Raw genomic sequence first — 22,612 nt, 5'->3', positions numbered from 1 at the left:
TCTCAACTGAAAAAGAGAGAGGTTCATAAATATCAACATCACCTAATAGAATAGTTTCTTGCTTGGAGTGAATGATGTCAATGACCATCCTTATTGGAATGTAAGTTTTCTATATCCATGTTCTCAAACACATAATTATATCTGTTGTAAACATTGCAAAATATTTAATTGATGTCAAAATCAGATCATTATATGTCCTCATTTGATAGCGTGAATAGAACTATAGATGTGTAAACTTGGGGATGGATTGTTCATTCTGTTTTCTACAGAATAAATGTGCACTGTTGTCTTCAAAGATAATCAAGAATTAAAATGATACATAATATTTCTTTTGCTGATTAAAATCATTTCCCTCACCTTAGAAATTACAATGGCCTTAGCAGTTTGAGAGAAAACAGCTAAAGGCTGCTTGTAAGTTATCAGGTTTACAATTTCATTTGATGATGTATCTATTGTATCTGTGATTGACTGAAGAGTAGTTATTGCACAAGTACTTAAAGTTTATACTAAATGGAATCTATATGAATTGAGTAGATTCTTTCCTTTTTTGAAATTATTAAATGACTTGCATATGTTTATAACTTTATATATTTGATGAAATTACCAAAAATCAACACGTTTCTGCCAAATCATGTGAAGCAACAGAAACAAATCGCGGAAACAGTTGGTCATGGATTACAATCAATGATAAATACAACTCACCCTTACAAGATTTTACACACGTGCATTGAATAATATTGGACAGAATTTTCTATTGCATTCTAAATGAGGGAATCCAACATAATTCTAACCTTTCCAAGAGAGCCTTCTTGAATATAGCATGCATCATTTTCCACCTGGTGATCATTAGGTCTTATTTCGAGCTCCTGATCCTTCAAAGCCACATTTGTCTCTTGTGCTTGAGGCATTGATGTGATAGATTCATGTGTTTCTGCATTATCCATTCCCATAGTTGTTTTATCAAGCTTTCCAGATCTTTTAGGTGTATCGAAAACAGATTCAGGCCTGGCATCAAGCTTTCTACTTCTATTAGGTGTATCAAAGACCGATTGAGGCTTGGAATCAAGCATTCTACTTCTGTTAGGTGTATCAAAAACTGATTCTGGCCTAGAATCGAGCTGCGTACTTGCGCCGGGTGTATCAAAAACTGATTGATGCCTGGAATCAACCTTTCTGCTTCCATTGGGTGTATCAAAAACAGATTCGGGTCTGGAATCAAGCTTTCTGCTTCTGTTGGGTGTATCAAAAACAGCTTCAGACCTGGCATCACAAATCAGTTTAGTTAAAACTTTACATGTACGCTAACTACTGCCTGTAACTTATGTTCCTAGAATTGTGACTGGGTGTAGCTTATTTATAGCATATACCATATACTGATCAGAAAGAATTATCGTTCGAGCAGAATCTTATACTCTCAGAATATCAAGGTTTTATTTAAACTGCTTAATATTTTATTAAAAATGAAAAACTCTGTTCCATGTGAAAGTTGTTCCACAAGGGCACAGACAAAATTATGCAAGGTTGAACTTTAACATGGAACCGTAAAAACTATCTAATTTCGGAATAGAAAAGGCTTCAATATTATGGCACTTAATTGTTAGTTTTGTTAGCTTTGGACAGCTGTTTGTCCATTTGCTATTATTTAGCAAGTAATTGTTTTGCTAACTAATTGGTTAGATTAGAAACAAATATTTGTTAATTAATTGACCACTTTTGGAAACAACTAGAAACCAACTTGGTTAGGGTTGTTAAGTTGTTTTAATCTCAACCGTCGATTGTAAATCAATCTCGGCCGTTGGTTCACCAACAAGAGTAGTATAAAAGGAGGTCAGGGGGGCATTTGGAGAATATGAAGTTTGGAGAAACGTTTGCAATGTTAGCAAGGGCGCAGTGTTAGCGTGGGAATAACAGTGGGGAATATCAGCGGGATAAATTAGGAGGTTGTCGAAATTCTGCTAGTAAGAGGCAAGGAATTTTGTATCTTTTGATTTGCTGAAGTTTAATATAATTTCTCATCTGTAGAACTGGTTTTCCCTTAGGGGTTTTTCTAGGAACAATTTGTCCGAAAATATTGTGTTTATTGTGTTGCGCATTTCTTTCCGTATTTTATAAGTGAAGTTGCAGTTGTGTTATTTTTCGATATTAGCTGGGAATTTATTTTCAGTAGTTTAATAATCGGTTATGATAGGAGATTAATAATCAGTGACTGCAATAGTTAAATTTTTCACATGGTATCGGAGCATTGTTAAGGTTAGAAGAGTTTTGCCCTAGGAAAGAAATTTTGATCTCTTTAGATTTATTATTGCTTTAAACCCTTGAGATGGCTTTAACTGGTTTGAGAGATCAGGATAGATTGGATGGTGCCTCAAATTTTGGTGTCTGGAAGGCCAAAATTTCTTTATTGTTGGAAGAGAATGGTATCAAAGATTATGCTACTAATGTTGTACCTGTATCAACGGATGCAACACAGCTTGCAGCATATAGAAAGGATGATGCCAAAGTGAGGAGGATTATTCTTGATGGTGTCAAGGATCATATTGTTCCACATATCGCAGAGCTAGATATGGCGAAGAAGATGTGGGACGCCATTCTGAATCTATACCAGAATGCTACCACCAACAGGAAGTTGATTCTCAGAGAGAAGCTAAAGAATACTCGAATGAATTAGGGAGAAGACGTCACAAGTTACCTTACCAAGCTCAGACTTGTCAAAGACGAGTTAGCAGCTGTTGGAGATAGTCCTAGTGATGACGAGCTAGTGAGAATAGCCCTAAATGGGTTTACTAAACAATGGAGTGTCTTTGTTCAAGTTGTTAGTGGACGAGATACTTTACCGAGTTGGGATCGACTATGGACTGATTTCACTCAGGAGGAGTTTAGACTAAGTCTTGTCAATGGGGCCAACAAGAGTCAGAAAAATGAGGTGGAACAAGAGAACGTTGCCCTAGCGGGTAAAAGGAAAGCAAAGAAGGGATCTAGCAAAGGATCGAATTCACAAAGTGAAAAGAAAAATAAGGACCTTTCTAAGGTCAAGTGCTTTGGATGTCACGAGTTTGGCCACTATGTCAGTGATTGCCCAGAGAGGAAGAAGGGTAAGAAGCAGGTGGCAGCTTCAGCAAGTGCGAAAGAACTCTCCAGTAGAATGGAAGATGAGTTTGCACTCATAGCTTGTATGGTTAGCTCAGCCTCACAGTGTGTTTGGTATATGTATAGTGGGGCATCATTTCATATGACAGGAGTTAGAGTGTACTTCTCCAGTTACAAGGAGGACACCAACATCTAGATTTCTATGGGAAACTTGTCCAAACTCAACCCTGTTGGGAAAGGGACTGTTCAATTTCAGAGGGAGAATGGAAAGATAATTCCACTCCATGATGTGTTATATGTGCCAGGCTTAGGTATGAATTTGATTTCTGTATCTGTTCTTCAGGATAAGAGGGTATAATGTACTCTTTAGAGGGACAAATGTGTTGATTAAGCACAAGGATTGGAAATCACCCATAACTATTGGAGTTAGGAGTGGTCGCCTTTATAGATTGCAGTTTGATACTCCTACGGCACTTATGAGCAACAGTAATCTTAGAGATCTTGGAGAGCTATGGCATAGGAGGATGGGCCATATTCATCATGGAGCACTTAGATTGCTTCGTGAGACAGTGACAGGTGTTCCAGAGGTGAGCACAGAGCATGACGATGTATGTAAGGGATGTGTGTTGGGGAAGTTTGCGAAAACATCTTTTCCAAGGAGTGACACCAGATCTAAGGGTGTTCTTGATCTAGTACATTTAGATGTTTGTGGACCAATGTCGACGAAATCTCTCAGATGATATGAGTACTATGTTACTTTTATTGATGATTTCTCTAGAAAGACTTGGATATACTTCTTGAAGACTAAGGATGAGGTTTTCAGTCGATTTCAAGAGTTCAAGGCTCTTGTGGAGAACTCGACAGGAAAGAAGATAAAGGTTTTTGGTCAGACAATGGAGGTGAGTACAAAGGAAATGTCTTCCAAGAGTTCTGTACCAAAGAAGGAATCAAGAGAGAATGGACTGTTCCTTACAATCCACAGCAGAATGGAGTTGCTGAGAGGAAGAACCGTTCTATATCGGAGGCAGCAAGAGCTATGCTACATGACTAGGACATGCCCGTTACTTATGGGTAGAGGCATGTAATACAACAGTCTACATCTAGAATAGAGTTCCACACAAGGTGCTAGGGAAGATGACACGAGAGGAGGCTTTCACAGGGAAGAAGCCAGATGTTAGCCACTTTAGGATATTTGGGAGTTTGGCATATTGCCATATTCCTGGAGATACACGTACAAAGTTAGATCAGACTGCAAAGAGGGGGTACTTTGTTGGGTACAGTGAGACCTCAAAGGCATACAAGATTTTCATTCCGAGGACTAAAAGAATTATTGTTAGACGGGATGTCAAGTTCATGGAGGACAAGGCATTCAAGAGATGCCATCAGATGATCAGAGTGAGTAGCCAACAGAAGCTCCAACACCAAGTCAAGAGCAACAAAGCTCAAGTATAGTTACCAGTACGAGTGTAGACTCAGTTAGTGAAGATTCACAGAGTATGGAGCAACAGGTGCAACAGGAAATGCATCTAGAAGACTTAGAGGTTGACATTTCATCCTCTACGGTTGACGGCAGGAACCAAGTGGTTCCAGATACACAAAGGGATACTCAGGAGTTTGTGGGAGCTCCTAGGAAGAGTACTAGACAACAAAGATAACCGACCAAGTTCAATGACTATGTGGCATTAGTTAGTCAGTTGGTAGATAGTGAGCCTTCTAGCTATTAGGAAGCTGCAGAACATCAGGTATGGCGAGATGCTATGGTTGAGGAATATTCTTCAATAATGCAGAATGATGTATTGGAGGTAGTACCTAGACCAACAGATAGGGCTGTAGTTGGATCACGCTGGATCTATAAGATAAAGCACGGTGCAGACGGTAGCATCGAGAAATACAAGGCAAGGTTCGTGGCAAAGGGGTTCTCTCAGAAGGAGGGAATAGACTATGAGGAGACATTTGCTCTAGTTGCTAGGTATACTTCTATACGAGCTGTAATCTCACTTGCAGCACAGATGGGATGGAAAATCCATCAAATGGATGTCAAGACAACATTCTTTAATGGTGAGTTGAAGGAGGAGGTATGCATAGAACAACCAGAAGGCTTTGTAGCACACAACAAAGAGACCCACGTGTGCAGATTGAAAAAAGCATTATACAGACTCAAGCAGGCTCCTAGAGCATGGTATGAGCGCATTGATACATACTTGCAGAAAATGGGCTTTGTGAAGAGTGAAGCAGATGCTAACCTCTACTACTTGGTGGTTGGGGGTGAGATTCTCATTCTTGTTCTTTATGTGGACGACCTATTTCTTACAGGTTTACTAGGATTCATAGTGGATTGCAAGAGGAACCTTGTAGAAGAGTTCAAGATGAAGGATTTAGGAGTTATGCACTACTTTTTAGGCATGGAAGTGTGGAAGACAGATGGGGAGATTTTCGTTGGTCAAGGGAAATATTGCATTGAAATCTTGAAAAAATTTGGGATGGAGGATTGCAAAGCCATGTCTACACCCATGATCACGAATTGGAGGAAGGTAGATACAACTAAGGAGAAAGATGTAGATCCCACTTTATATAGACAGTTGATTGGTTCACTTATGTATTTGGTCAACACTAGACCAGATATAGCATTTGCAGTTAACTCTCTTAGTCAGTTCATGGTTGAACCAAAGAGAATGCATTGGATAGCGGCTAAGCATGTGCTACGTTACTTGCATGGTACAATTGAGTATGGGATCAGATATGTTCGAGGTGAAGGTATCAGATTGATAGGCTATACTAACGCAAATTGGGCAGAAAGTACAACAGACAAAAGGAGCACTTCAGGGTGTTGTTTTAGCTTGGGATTAGGAGTTGTATCTTGGTTCAGCAGGAAGCAGAAGTCTGTGGCTCTAAGTTCAGCAGAAGCAAAATACATAGCAACTAGCATGGTGACATATGAAGCTATATGGCTTCAAAAGTTGTTAGTAGCCTTGTTTGGTCAGAAGGTTGAGACTACTGTGATACATTGTGACAATCAGAGTTGCATCAAGTTGTCTAAGAATCCAGTGTTTCATGATAGGTCTAAACATATAGATATTAGATATCACTTCATCAGAGATTGTGTACAAAGGGGAGTTGTTCAGCTACAATACATACCCACAGAGGAGCAGGTAGCAAACATTCTGACTAAGGCATTGGGGAAGGCAATTTATCTTCTTCAGAGATAAGTTAGGTGTCCTGCAAAACAACTTCCTCGCTAAGAGGGAGTGTTAGTTTTGTTAGCTTTGGACAACTGTTTGTCCATTTGCTATTATTTAGCAAGTAATTGTTTTGCTAACTAATTGGTTAGATTAGAAACAAATATTTGTTAATTAATTGACCACTTTTGGAAACAACTAGAAACCGACTTGGTTAGGGTTGTTAAGTTGTTTTAATCTCAACCGTTGATTGTAAATCAATCTCGGCCGTTGGTTTACCAACAGGAGTAGTATAAAAGGAGGTCAGGGGGGCATTTGAAGAATATGAAGTTTGGAGAAACGTTTGCAGTGTTAGCAAACAGTCTTGCAGTGTTAGCAAGGGCGCAGTGTTAGCGTGGGAATAGCAGTGGAAAATATCAGCGGGATAAATTAGGAGGTTGTCGAAATTCTACCAGTAAGAGGCAAAGAATTTTGTATCTCTTGATATGCTGAAGTTTAATATAATTTCTCATCTGTAGAATTGGTTTTCCCTTAGGGGTTTTTTCAGGGACAATTTGTCCGAAAATATTGTGTTCATTGTGTTGCACATTTCTTTCCGTATTTTATGAGTGAAGTTGCAGTTGTGTTATTTTTCGATATTAGTTGGGAATTTATTTTTAGCAGTTTAATAATCGTTTATGATAGGAGATTAATAATCAGTGATTGCAATAGTTAAATTTTTCACATTAATAACATATAAATGAGAGAGCAGTGTCCAAGCACACACAAAACGGTAATGACTGTAAAAAGTTAGAAAACTTGGGATAAAAAAAATATCTATATGAATATTTTTCATTTTTTATCATATTTCATGAACCATTCTGATGGTGAATCCTCTATTTCTTTCACAGGTTTCCTTGAAGCACAGTTTGACCTAAGTATTCTAGGAATAAGTTTATGTATGTTGTAGATAAGAATCTGTAGGATAAGTGTTGTATGATTAACATGTTAGTCTAGAGGTGATCTCATTTAGTAGTTGGAATGCATATTTTGAAGAATGGTTGAATTTTATAGAGCAGAAAAGATTTTTTGATCTACTTAATTTATTCAAATTTAAAATTTTTTCCCTAGGCTTTTCTTTTTCTTTTTATCGATGATGTTAGCTACTATTTTTGTGCACATGCTCTGGGAATCATTTTTTCTTTCAATTACATACGCTGCAATGATTCCTGGTGTGTTGTTATCTCCATGGAATAACCTCTTTCTTGCATGCCATGCAAAATAACCACTTATAGACTAACATAATTTTGTATCTAATAACTCATTGCTTGCACGTTATTGTCACGGACAGCTTGAGTGCTTAAAAGTGTTGGAATTAATAATGATATCTCCCAACGACAGTGAAGACTGACTTTGTAGAAAATCTGGTTTATGTTTATATACAAGTCTGTAAACTGCCTCTTTCACCGACCACATGAGATAAACTTGCTTGGCACTACCATTGTGTCATTCCATATATCTTTAGGCAACTCTGTTATAGACTCGACCACAAAATCACAGATCTCCGAGAACTCTGTAGAATTCTGTATTTGTATTTTTTATTAACCGTCAGTAGAAATTTATTTTGTATGCTGTAGCATACGTTTGTCATCACTCTCTTCTATTTTTCTTTTCAATACTCTGTTTTGTTGTGATTCCCCTGCATCCTCCATAAAGAACTCACACACATCACAATGTTAAATTAGTGGGTTCAGATAAAATATATCGTAACGCATTTTATATCCCATGTTTCGTTTTTAGATGAAGTTTTAGCAACTTAACCTTAATCTTCATTTAAAATTGTACATTTTTCTTCTCGAATTCCATATGCTCTAGAGTCTGCAGGATTTCATTTCAACCGTTTCCAACAACTAAGAGCTGGGAAAGGAGTCCTAGAATGAGTTTTTCTAAAGAAAAATAAAATTATTATACTAACATCTGCACGAAGAATTGTTATGACACCAAAAGACCAAGACTGCAATCTGAACACAGAAGAGAGAACCAAAGTCAAACTTGAAGCACTTTAATTTTCGGACCTTCTAGTATAGATTCTCGTGAGAAATTTTCTTGCTTTTTGCAAGTCTCGTTCTGGAAAAAGAAGGTATCAAATCAGCTATTAGATTATTTTCTCTAGTACTGCTCAAAGCGCAACATAGATGTTCTTTCAGTTGGCTTTCTGAGTGTACAATTGATTTCTATCACCGTCTACTTTTGTTGATAATCTGAGTTTTGAGTTCATTAAACCTGTGATTAGCCTGATCGTTTGTTATGCGTCATGTAGTACGTCTACTCCTTGCCTTTACAAATTTGTGATAGAAAACGCCAGATGTACGATATTTTGACAATCATAGACAAAAGGATAAAGCTACTTCTCGGGGATGTTTTCAATAGATTTTGATAATTTGTACTTTGAAATTACGTTGCAGATGTTAAAGTTCAATTCTATATTTTTTTGGTAGGATTTGTGATTTTCTATTTGGCTAGGTAGGGGAGAGGATCCGGTACTTGAACACCTTAACTTTGCGCTTATCAAAATCTTACGTAAAAATTTCAAATCGCTCTCAATTTTTTTACATTAGCTTATTTGGCGAGTCGTCTACTTATAACTAAGGTTTCAAGTCCACATCACCCGTTATGATGCCACATCAGCATGCTTTTTGCCAAATTGTCCAAAACAACCCAAAAAAAAACTGAGACCAATGGTCGTGCATAAAGAGTACCCATAGTTGAACAGTTGATGTGGCATCACATCATTGGTTGATTTTTATAACTAAGGGTACATTTTATTCAATTTTGGGTAGTTAACATTGTGTTAACAACTTTAAAGTAACAAGTATTGGTACAATGTTATCAAAAAAATTGGACATTAAGTCACTAAGTGTAGGTATTAAGTGAACAACTCCATTCACAACTATTGGAACGCATTCAAGTATTGGGTCCTCTCCCCTATCTTGTTAGTAGGATTGAATTATTTTTATCTATTTATGTTGGGGACGAGCTTTTAAAATTGGGGCATAAATTTTAGTGTGGACTCCATGCCTTTTAGGATTACCATGTTTATAGATTTGGACAACTTTGTTGTCTATTCTAAGGAAGAGATCTTTCAATTTTAACCTCACCTAATAAGAGTTAGAGTTAGATTAAAAATCTGATTTTTTATGTATGTATATATATATATGTATTTAATGAATTTTAACCTCACCTAATAAGAGTTGAGTTATATATATATATATATATAATGAATGTACTTATGTATAAATACATTTACATAATGATTTATAGAAAAATAAAATAATTATTATAAAATTTAAAATTTAAAAATATATATTTTTAATTAATATATAATACAAAGAAGATACTTTAAAATAGTTTCCTTTAAAATGTCTCTATTAATAATGAGATATTTATATTTATTAAAATATTATATAATATATTATTAAAAATGATTAGGCAAGAGTTTCCAACGTGGGAGGTCGTCTTGTGTTTGAGTCTATTTGAGTTTAATAAATTATAATCATAAAAATAAAAATGATGTTATTATAATTGATATACTAATTTTATACTAAAATATTGATGATAATAATATGAATTTAATTATAGGATATTATATTAAGAAAACTAAATTATAATAATAAATATAATTGTAATGCATTTTTATCATATTATATGAATATGATTAACTTAGTATACTAATATCCACTCATGAAATCCTTTAATAAGTTCCCTATCTGGATCCGCCTTCTTAATCTTCCGTTACATCTTTGGCAAGATTCGGTTTTTGAAACTATTGGAAATGCTATTGGCAATTTCCTATATGTTGATGCTGACACTTCGGATATTCTCCATTCAACTTGTGCATGCTTTCTTGTTGACTTGGATGTTTCTAAGGGCCTTCCTGAGGCGATTTTCTTGGATTCCCCGAGGGGTTCTTGGACACAATTGTTGGATTTTGAGGGTATCCCTTTTTGTTGCAAGAATTATCTCTTGACGGGTCACATTGCTACTCGTTGTGCTGTTGGGAGATCCAAATCTAGGCGACCACCTTCTTGGTGGTTAGGGACCTCCTCTGAGCACTACACGGTTAAACAGCCTCGGGCTACTCCTTCGGATTCTGTGACTGAGGCTAGCATCTGTTCTGAGCTGATGGTTGAGGAGGATGCTGTGGTGGAACATTCCTTGGATGTTCCAGCAAATTCTATGGCTGAGGATAACGTTCATTCCGAGCCGGTGGTTGAGGTGGATGTTTTGGTCTCTCTCCCAATTTCAAATATTCCTCCTAGGGGCCAAATGTTGTCTAATTCTCATAGGGAGTTTGTTGCGACTTCTGCATCCCCTGGGTTCCATGGGTCTTTGTCTTCCGAGGATTGGGTTGCTGAGGCAATGAAGTCAGAGGATGGTTGGATTGCGGTTAAAAGGAAGAAGACTAAGTCTTCTGCTCCCCCTTTAGATATGATCCTTCGGTCGCGAAAGGGAAACTTCAAATCAAAAGGAAAATCCTATGTTCCCTTTTGCTGACTAGTTTTATTGTGATGGTAAACTGGATGCGTTTCTAGTTTGCTAGATACTGGTTTGGGTGGTTTTTCAGGCTGCTTTGCTCCAGTCTGTGGACTGTCCAGGTTCCTGTGTTTTTATGGTTGTTTTTTCTGGTCACATCTGTTGGTCACAGGTCCCTGTAAAACTTGGTTTAGTTATTTAGCTGGTTTCAGGTCCTTTTAAAAACTTGGTTGTGCTTAATGGTTTATCTTTCTCTTTGATGTAAAGGGTTTCGAGGCCCCTTCAAAACCTGCTTTTACCTTAATCTAAAAATTAATATACTAATAAATATATTAACAAAAATACATTAAAATTTTTGATCTAATATTTTTATGTCCACCTCAATCTTGTTTAAAGAACATATTAATATGATTTAGAAGTTATTAAATATTGTTTTGGCATTACCATTTCTAAAATTTTATTTATACTTTTGTAAAGTGATGCATTTATAAAGAGAATCTTTATAAATTAGAATTGTACATTTGTAAAAAAAAATGGTATTCTATTATTATTTAGAATAAATAAATACAATTTCTACATCATATAGTAAAGAAATAATTAAAAATTAAATGCTTTATTTGATTTTTTAAAAATAAAATAAAAGTCAATTATGTGATTAAATTTCAAATATTAATTTTTTTTTTTTTTAAAAAAAAAAATGATAATTTTCTTTCTAATAAAACATAGTTAGGCAAAATTTTAAATTGAACTGATTTTGAGTATGAAAATGATGTGATCTATTAAATTCTATTAGGTGAGAAATATATAGAAAAATAAATATTCTTAACTTTTCTAATAAATCATCAATAATAAGACTATTTTTTTGATATAAATATATTTTTAACTGTCTTTTCTTTTTCCCTAGATCTTTAAGTCTTAGACAATAAGAATGTGAAAGTTAATCGCATAATAAATTAAATTATATAAGAGATATGTGTATTATTTTGATTGTATAATTGCTTGAAACTTGTTGGGGGTGACTCTATACGTGAGGCATTGTACGGTGGCCTTTCACCATACAGATAAGTCCAACATATGAAAAGGTTCAGCGTTGCGATATGCCAGACAATGAAGCTAGTAAAGTGAGTCTATACGAGTATCACAGTAGAGTATAATACCAATTTTGATATGCAAGGTGTCATTTTTTGTATGATGAGTGCTCCATGTGGAGTATGGGTCACATAGTGCTCAGTTCACCAGGCGATGACGATGAATATGCGTATAATGAACACAATATAGCAGAGACAATACGATGACGTCAATGAAGCTAGTTCCAACATGGTGGAGATGGTATAGGGTATAGGTATGGTGAGAATGGTATGGTATTAGTAGCAAGTACAATGTCAAGTATGTGCCTCTGGTACAATGCTAGTTTTGACATGATGAGGAACAACGATGTCCATGGAGTTGTTAGTTTGTGGTGAATGATTAGGAAAGTACTGTAAATACTTCATAAATTCTTAAAAATTTTGGGCCCTATTTTATTGAGATTTTGAGCCAACATGTAATTATTAATTATATAACCCTAAAATGGTAAAAATACTTGTATAAAAGGGCTTAGTGTTAGGGATTGTTTTAGTGTTGTGATGCGAAAATTGGTTCTTGTGGCAATATTGAGCTTTAAGGGATTACAGATTGTAATTAGTTTGTAGTCACTAGATTGTAATAATATCAGACTTGTTGTTTGGTGTACGTAACCCAGGGATTGGGTGAACCATGTTAAATCTTGGTGTCTTGTGTTCTTTTCTATGTGATCTATTATTTTATGATATTGTTTATATTTGCATGTAATTGTTATTTCTGTCTATGGTTTAATCCTAATAGGAGTAATGTTTGTGGTGGCACACCATTCTATTGTGACCAACAATTGGGCTAGTGGAAGCTGGTAGACTGTTTTGTAATGTGATGGTTGATATACCAAATTTCATAATGAGTTGCAGAGTGTATAAATGCTTGCAAGATTCATCAAGAATGTAACCTAACAGAGTGTCAAAGTGGCATAAAGTGAGGTTGATTGTAATGCAATCAAGCCTGTGCAAAATTATATTGTTGTTTGTATGGAACATTGGTTACTATGGGGGCTTTTTGGTGGTGGATTTTGCTCAAAAGAGTTTTCCATGTAAATTTGATCTCCGATGTTTAATTTGTTTGTTTGTTATTTTCTATGTTCTTGTTACTTTCTAGGGACAAATTTTATTATTATTTAAATTTATTAATAAATTATCAAATATTATTTAATAATGTAAATATATATGATATAAAAATAAATTTAGATTCTTTTACACTATATATTATATTATATTATATTATTATATTATTATATTTTATAGGTAATCAGTTAACCTAGATTATTTATTATTTACTGATTATTATTGTTAAGATTAATTTTTATATATTTATAACATTGTATTTAAATTAATTTAGAATATTTTAAAATAAAAAGAAATTATGAACCAATTAAGAGAGACATGAAGATGCATCTGCAAGAGATTAAGTCTCTTATTGTTTATCGGTTGTGAAGTTCATTATGATTCTAAATTAAAATAAAAATAAATTATGAACCAATCAAGAAATATTTTTACAAATATTACTAAGTGGTGCACTAATTTTTTCACTTACTTTTCTAAACTTCAATATTAAAAAAAAATTAATCACTTTAATAAATACGAAAAAAGAAAAACATTTGCACTACAAAACTCCAATCTAAAACAATAATATAAATAAATTAGCACAAAATATTTATCTCAAGTTGTAAATAACAACTCGTTCTCATATCTTCATGATTTGTTCTTTCATGCCAATAAACTGTTAAAAATATTGGAAGTTCTAAGATTTAAACATCTAAAATTCAGAATGTAGTTTGGGTATCATGCCTCTCACAAGGGAGAACAATCTACATAGAAAATTTGACCCAAGAATGAATAGTAGGTGAGCACAGCTAAACCATTTTTTTTTTTTTTTTATGTATTACACATTCTTGAAAGCTTCATCTTTAGATTTTCATACCTTTGTGTGGGGTAAGTTTTGAATAAAAAAAATTAAGCTAAGTTTATATTAATAGTCTCGTGGTTGTCCTTGTTAAATGTTTCCATTTGTGGTACCCGAATTAAATTTTATGACTGAAATCATAGAATTTGTAAAGTTCAAAATTCAATTTATTTTTAAATTAATTTTTGTTCAATAATTTCTAATTTATGATTGGTCAATAACATTTTTGACAGGGGTAAAACTTATTTTTTGGTGCAATTTTTTTTTAAAAATCACTTTCAAAATGTCGAGAAGATTCTAAAAACATAACACTATCGCACGAGAAGCCATTTGCCCAATTTATTGACAAAATTCATGGAAAATGAAACAAATCTTGGGAGATCATTGTTGCCCAATATCATCTTAGAAAACTTGAGGCAAGCTACCTAACTATGCTAGAATGAAATCATAGTGTGTTATTATTGAGGGCAAGATAGTCAAGCTCCTTCATGGTGCCAATGGACTCGGGTATCATTTTGACTAGTTCCAACAGAGAAAGCCCCAAGCTTCTTAAACACTAACCCTAGAAAATACACATGTTCGACAAAGCTTTGCCAAGTGGACTCCTACTAAGATGAAGATCTGCTAAATTTGGTGTTTTAGTGAAAAATGAGGGCATGCCACCTGAGGGCTTATTATGACTCAAATTTGAGGGTTTTCAACTAAGCTAAACCATATCAAATAGTGCCATACAGATAGTTAAAGCTTAGGTCAAGCTTAGGCAGAGACCCAAGCCTGGAAATCCATAACGATATGCCTCCTTGAGGCTTATTGCGGTTGAGATCCAAAATACTAGCTCACTTAGGCTTCCTAAAGAATGTCCCTAAAAGCAACCTCTAGTAAATTCAAAAGTTATGAAACCTCCAAAGCATGCCCAATATGACCAGTTGAATCCAAAAAAAATCTCTTCCTGCACAACATATGACAATTTATCCTCTAAACAACAGATGTCTGCAAAGAATAGAAATCGCCACTCTTTGAAAATTAATAACCAAGATCAAAGAAATCATCCACTATTACTGTAAAGAAACTTAAAATTTCTCACATTCAACCAATTTAACCACCTAATTTAAATGATTCCACTAATAATTAGTCAAAAAATTGCATTGTATTTTAGTTTCATTCATCAACATTTGGAGTGGTGGAAAAATTCAGGAATAGCATTGGAAGCTTTAAAAATTCCGATGTGACTAGTAGCTTAGCTCCTCCAATAACCTTTGCATAGTCTTCATTTCCTACAAATCTATTATATGTTTTAGTCGATGTAGTATACATGCTTCTATAGCATTAAATTCATAGCTACCAATATTGAATTTGCTAAGATCATATACTACATTGGTAGGTAATTTTCTTTATTGAGGCATTGCAAATATTTAGTTCTTTAAAAGGGCTTGTTTGCCTGCAAGAATTGCTGAATGCGACATTCATCTATGCTGGAATAAGCTCTCTTTTGGTATTCGTGCATTCTTAAAATAAGTTCTAGAATATCATTTGGACCTGTTTGGTTGCCCTGGAAGAGGAGTCGAAATATGCATATTCTATATTTGGTTGCAATAATTGAAAGAAGTATTGGAATAAGTTTTGTTTTAAACTTTTAATAATAATTTTTTTTTTTTTTTTTTAAAAGTTTGGTAATATTTTTTTATTAATTTTTAAAAAAGAGAAATTATTCTTATTAGACTTCATTTTACTTTTAAAATTCACTTTATAAGTAAAAGATATACCATAACCTTTGAAATTCAAAGTACATTATATTGTATATTCTAAATTTAATTCTAAATTAAATCAAATTAGTTTGGTAATATTTTTTTATTAGTTTGGTAATATTTTTTTATTAATTTTTAAAAAAGAGAAATTATTCTTATTAGACTTCATTTTACTTTTAAAATTCACTTTATAAGTAAAAGATATACCATAACCTTTGAAATTCAAAGGACATTATATTGTATATTCTAAATTTAATTCTAAATTAAATCAAATTATTTTAATGAGTATAAGATCAAAACTAAAATAATCATATTTTTAAATATATTAAAGAAAGTATAAAATACAAATAAGTTGAGATCATTAATATGATATTTAAATCATATTTCAACATATTTTCAGTTATAAGACTAAACGCAAGATTTATTTGTAAAGATAATTTTATGAAAGTTTAGAAAATATATCAAATCTGATATTAGTCTTTTTGACATTTAAAAAAATATATATTAAACATTAAATAATGTTGACCTAGTTGATATCTTATGACGAAAGAAGAAAATAGTCCAAAAATGCATTTGAGTGGCAAAATAGAATCAAATAACAAAGTCACAGACCTGCCAACCCATCAAATTGAGTTTATTAAAAACTAGAATAAGAATAAACTATTCTTATTCCATCTTTTTTAGGATTTTACTATGCTCATTTTGGTGTCAAATTAGGATAGACGAATTCTAATTCCAATTTTGTATTTCACAAACAAACGTCAAATTGGCGAATGCAAGTATTTAGATTTTTCTATTTTTTCCCAACTCCTACAACCAAACAGTAAGTAATATATAGACAACAAATTGGAAATGGATATGATAAATAATAGATGTTTCAAGAATTGCATTAAATTTAGTAATATATCGAGTTCAATGCATTTCTATCTCACTTGCTTTATAATATAATCTTAATTGTCCGTTGGCCTCAACATGTTTATGTTATTTTTCACTTCTATTATTTTTTCTATTATGAAATTTCTATTTATATAATTCTATAATTTATCTTATATTTTGAGATTATCATTTTAACTCTTCAAGTTTTTAGCCGATAGGCTAGATATGTGGGAACTTTATTCCCGTAAAATTATTTTTCTTGTTGGAAAACTGTCAGCCTTTGATTGAAAAACTGCCAGCCCTTGCCGTTAATTATTTTCCAACCAGTTTTATCTCACTCCAACTTTAACTCTTGTTTTTTTCCTATTTATTTAATTTAATTAGTTATTATATAAACTTTAACTCTTGTATTTAATTTATAAACTAGTATATATATATATATATATATATATATATATAAAATAAGTCGAGAGATATCCTTCTTGAGTTCATCATCACATATTTATGCGAATCTCTTGATTTGCCTCATTATTACTTCCATTTCTTTTCTCTAATTTTCACGATTGATTATATCTAATTTATTTCTATTTTATTTTTCTGACATATAAATGAATGTCAATTTTTTTTTCAAATAGAAAATGTTTACATTGAAGATTACTGCCACTGTAGAAAGCCTCGCAGCTTAATTAATTTATCTATATTTTCAACTCTTATTTTTAATTTATTTATTTACAAAATTATTAGTTGTTATCTCCACTTTAACTAATGTTTTTCTTTCTTTTTATTTAATTTTAATTTTTAAAATTGATTGAAGTTATAGTTTTTAAATTATGTAAATTAATTTTTTTTTCTTTTTACTTCAAATATTAATCTTTAGTTTAGTCAATAGAATATTTGTGAGAGGAGTTTTTATTTTTTTACAATATTTTTTATAGTTTTCATATTAATTTTTTTTGACAACATTGTACCAATACTTGTGACTTTAAAGTTGTTAGTACAATGCTAACTACCCAAAATTGCATAAAATGTACCCTTAGTTATAAAAATGAACCAATGATGTGATGCCACATCAATTGTTCAACTTGGATACCCTTTATGCATGACCATTAGTCTCACTTTTTTTTGGGTTTTTTTGGACTTAGCAAAAAAATGGTGTTGTGGCATCTTAACGGGTGACGTGGACTTGAAACCTTAGTTATAAATAGGCGACTTGCCAAAAAAGCTGCTGTAAAAAATTGGAGCGATTTGAAATTTTTACGTAAGATTTTGATAACCACAAAGTTAGAGTGTTCAAGTGTTGGGTCCTCTCGCCTATTTTACTATTTTTTTTTGGTGCTAGTACATTTTGTGTCAGATTAGCCAGTCCCATCAAAAGCGGATGTAATGGAAAGAAAAATTAATGACCACTAACTATTAGTACAATCAACATCTGTTTGACAGAAGAAAAAGCCAAACCTGACGTGGGACAATCTATTGGAAAGCTCTGTAACATCTTTGCTCATGCTTTGACGATATTTAATGTTTCCCAGTTGGAGAAAGGACTGGATTAGGTGTATATGTGCCTTGTTTTTAGCTGTAAAAGGCTGAGCAGAGCACATGAAAATATGGCTGTGTTTTCGACTGGAGCGAGAAGAATATGGAGTGGATATGGACAAACATGACCCACATGAGAATGGCAGGACGGTCTCGGGGATTTCATTTATTAAATTATTATTTCATTTTTTTCCGTAGTCGAAATTTGTATTAACTTCAGCAGGACTGTTAATTTCATATATTAAGCACCTCACGTGACCACTCGACTATCGCCCTTACAACAAACAAATCTCAGCCGACTGTATTTGTTTTTTCTTCAGTCTGGATGCGCTCTGCCAATGCATCTCAGCTGCCTCACTGTTTCTATGTCTTCAGACTGTTCGCAGACGCAGATTTCAAAGCATGTAAATTTACGATCTCTAGACCTATGGTTTCCCACAAACCTGCTTTTACTATTCTATACCAACGTAGACGTAAGGCCTTCTTTACCAATATTGGAGAAGATTTCGTTCTGGATAAGTTTTTAAATCGGAAGTAGATTTCTCTTCTATAACAATTTATATTCCTTGTCGAACTTTTCTGGGGAATTGGTGTACAAAATGTCTTGGAAAAGTCGAAACGGAAATTTATAAAGGTAGTTATCTGGTGCCATCACTAGATTGATAATGCCAGACCTGCAAAATCTATTCCTTATCTATTTGGACAACATGAGATCTAATCATATTATTTTATAAAGAATAAGTAACAATTAAAAAAATATTTTTCACTAATATCATAATAATCGTTAGACAAGAGTTTACAATTGTGAGCTTTTATTTAGGAGCTCTTGAAATAGAACCTATCTTAATAAACAATAATAACTAATCACAACACATAATAATTTAATATATCATTATAGAAATTTATTTTTCATTGTATCTAAGTGATTTTTATTAGAAATGAGTTAGTGTGACCTACAATACATAAAACATGAGTCAATAAATTTAACTCAAAAACAAAAAAAAAAGTATTCAAAATTCTGATAACAATTCAGTTATAAATTTTTTATTTTTTATTATTCAAGTTCTATAATTGATTAAAAATATATAAATATCATTTTCTTAAATATTTTCCAATAAATTATCAAATAATATACAATTTAAATAATTTAAAATAATTTATTATCATTTTTAAAATGACTATGAATATTACATTTTCTTTTCCTATTTAAATATCAAAACCATCCAAAAAAACATTATGATATAAAATATTACAACTTCCAAAATTTACAATGGACTTGTAATGTCCCTATCTTGTTTTCATTCATATCTAACAAGAAGGAAAAGTAATTTATATTAAAATAGACATATATTATTGTCACTCGTATTTAACAAGAAGAAAACTAATTTATAATGTTTGCATTGAAATTCATGTTGTCCACCTCGTTTAATAAGCGAGATTTTAATATGTGACAAACATATCTAAGATTAACATTTATAATATTTGAATAAATAAATAAGAGCTTAGATGTTTTATTGATTCATGAATATAACTAATATAGTTTTATTATATATGTCATTTTTATTGTCTTAAAGTTTTATTTTATTATGGATTTATATGTATTAGTATGCATTATTAGTAATATAGTTTAAATAGGTTAAAGAGATATCTTTTTCAAGGTGTATATTGTATTTTTTATGGAGAAGATCATTAAAAAATACGTATTTTAAAAAGCATATCGTTACATACATATATATTATTATATTAATTGATTTTAGTTACCACCTTCACTATTGACCATCGGATTTATTCAACCAGGTAAATATTTACAAATATTTTGACATAATGACATTAGATTTCCACAATCTGTCAGGGGGATCTTTTGCTTGAGCTAAAACAAACCATTTTGAGGGAAGGCCCGCCACTACATTTCGAAGTTTCATCTCGATTGACACATTCTAAAAACTGAAATCTGATACTCCAGTTTATAAGAAAACCATATTCCAGGTATAAAATTAACGAATGCATTAATCAATCAATCAATACGGGTAACACAACATTGTTAATGGCGCGAACATGCAAAAACCAGAGGAAATTTTATCGACGAATGATTTTGGCCGATGAATGGAAAGAATACAAAACAATCTATTTTAACAAACGAAGGACAGAAAAAGAAGAAGAAAGGGCACTCACAGGCTTCTTCTGAGCGGAACTTGTGGAAGCGAAGACACATGTTTCTCGGAAAGCACTGCAAAATCGAGGTCCTCTTCGAGTTGCTTGAGCAATTTGGAGGGAGGTTTAATCTCTGGAGTCCCACGAGCTTTGACGCCGATCATGAGCCATTCCTTATAATACATTGCAAATTGATGAGTCCCCTCATCCACCTGCTTATTATACAACTTCCTCAGCTTTTTCAACTTCCTCGACCTCTCTGGACTATATTGATCCTTATTATAAGCCCCGTCGATCAAATCATACTGTTCGTTGTACCACACTTTGAGATGCCTCAGATGGGGAAGAAAAAGGTTGTCCCATATCTCGTTACAGAAATTCAAACGCCCCTCTGACGGCGACGCGCAGAACACCTGCAAGACATGAATGGCGGCCAGGCGGTCGTTTTTAAGGAGCTTGTAAGAAATCGCGAGATAAAAATAGGCGCAGGCCGCAAGGCAAGAGTTTTTGAGCCCGCACGTGGAAGAATCCCTCAATCCGTCGACGTCAAGAGACGCCGCCACGCTGAGCATTCTGGTGCTGTTACGCAGAGACTCTGCAAAACCGTCTGAGATATCAACGCCAGCGGCCGCCTTTGCAATGGCGGACTCTACGCCGTCCATTCCCCAATCCAGATTCGCCAGAATCGCCTGCTCTGCGTGGTATTTTAGCGGCTGCGGCTTCTTGTGCTCTTGCAGTGAAGAACTGCACTTCTTGTGCAGACTTTCTCTCAAATCCTTATCCATGACGAACCGTTTGCAGAAGCCCCCAATCATTGATATCACGGCCTTCACCGCCGCCTCGTCCAGTGCCATTTCCTTGTTCAGCTCCAGAGTTGTGGGATCGAGGGATTTCTTCTCCAGAGTTGTGGGATTGAGGGATTTCTTCTTCTCCAGAGTTGTGGGATTGTTAGATTTCGTGTCTGATTCGGAGTTATATCTCGTTCTGGTCTTGCTCGACTCTGCTGTTTCAGAGCTTCTAGAAGATGATCGGTGTGGGCGGCGCAAGCTCTCTCGGCCGGCTTTCACGAGCTGTCCCGATGGCGGAACGGACTTGATCTGCCTCATGGGATTCATGTCTTTGCAGATGTTGTAATTCAGGGATTTCGATTTCTTGATATTTGACGCTGCTTTCTTTGATCCTCGCCTGAACCCATCTCCTTCCAGCAGTTCTTCCAGCGACGCCATGATTTACATGAGCTACCTGTTTTGAAGATGTTTAAGGGCTCGTTAGGGGCTAGAGAAAAAAGGAGCCAGTTTTAGAGTAATGCGAAAACGAGGGCCGGCAAGGACAAATTACACGGAGACAAAGGAAAGCTGGCGGATTCGAAGATAAAGATTAGTTTTTTATTAGATTAATCACCACAATTTCAGCTCCCCCATTGGTCTCCACGTTGTGCTCCTCGAGTTGAATTATGGAATTTCGCCTTTTGTTGCGGTCACGGATTAGCATTGATTGCATCATTGGGACAGTACATTGACGGATTTTTTTTTGTTTTGACGCCCCGTGACGGTTATTCATTTTGTATAATTTTGTTTTGAGAGCCCTTTGTTTGACAGTCCGTGTTCTTCTTAATCATGGGAGCTTCCTGTCGTTCAAAAAATGCAAAAACTTCGGTATATTTTGAACGGCAGCTCATGATTTTGGAGGGAAGAGGATCCTGTCCTTTACGACGCTTCAGATCCGCCTGTGCAACCGGCTGGTTTCAATACTTTGACCGCTCATGAAACTCTCTACAATCTCTCATTCGGATTTATTCCTTGATTTATCACTTTGCGGTTTTGTTTTATGGAAAATGTTTCTAATCAACCCACATTTAAAATTTAAAAATTATATTAATATTATGAGAAAGGATATATTTAAATTATAAATTGTCACTGAGTTTTTGGTCTGTTAGTGAAGTTTACTAATAAGTTTTATCATTTTCAAGGATTCAACAATATGACATATGATCATTGATTGTAAGAATGAGTACTTCATATTCTTTGGCTCTTAGTTGAAAAAGGTGTAGAAATTAAGTTTGGTAAAAATAAGTCAATTTTGACTCTTTAACGCTTTTAGTCTACGAATCAAGCCTTAGTGTGTGATGTTTAAGACATCCCTTAAGGTTGGTGCTTTCACATAGAATAGGTAAAAACGGTTTCATCTTTCAGTATGGAGTAGTCAAACTGACTTTGTGGATGGAAAATATACATCATCTTCAACTCAGTAGTCACATCTTAGAGACTTAATTTGTTAATGTCATCCAAAGGTCGAACCCCTTATTCCTTGACTCTTAAATGAAGAGGTTTTACCCTAAGATTCACACTCTCATATCGAGTAGCTAAAACTACGTTGTTTATATAAAGTGTAAATCACTTATGATTAAGTAGTCACACACAAACGATTCAACCTGTGTTAAGATCACTGCAGAGTCGACCCCCTTAGTCCTAGGTTCTTAGCCAAAGAAGTTTTGCTTGAAATTTG

General features: G+C 33.9%; 1 protein-coding gene across 1 annotated transcript in view; it reads right to left on the bottom strand.

Moving 5' to 3' along the window:
- LOC149542367 (putative E3 ubiquitin-protein ligase LIN-1) overlaps positions 1–21,369 on the bottom strand; it is a 40,742-nt gene extending 19,373 nt beyond the window's left edge. Inside the window, exons 1-2 of the mRNA XM_089797332.1 lie at positions 20,129–21,369; positions 792–1,260 (exon numbers count right to left, since the gene is read on the bottom strand). Coding sequence (XP_089653458.1) covers positions 792–1,260; positions 20,129–21,333 — 1,674 coding nt within the window. The 5' untranslated portion in view covers positions 21,334–21,369. The remainder of the gene's footprint in view (positions 1–791; positions 1,261–20,128) is intronic.
- Positions 21,370–22,612: the final 1,243 nt, after the last annotated feature.

The sequence above is a fragment of the Cupressus sempervirens genome, chromosome 8 (genome assembly GCF_028749045.1).
Source record: "Cupressus sempervirens isolate cs-2001-9-10 chromosome 8, ASM2874904v1, whole genome shotgun sequence".
Lineage (NCBI taxonomy): Eukaryota > Viridiplantae > Streptophyta > Pinopsida > Cupressales > Cupressaceae > Cupressus > Cupressus sempervirens.
This window is presented reverse-complemented; position numbering and strand designations above follow the sequence as displayed.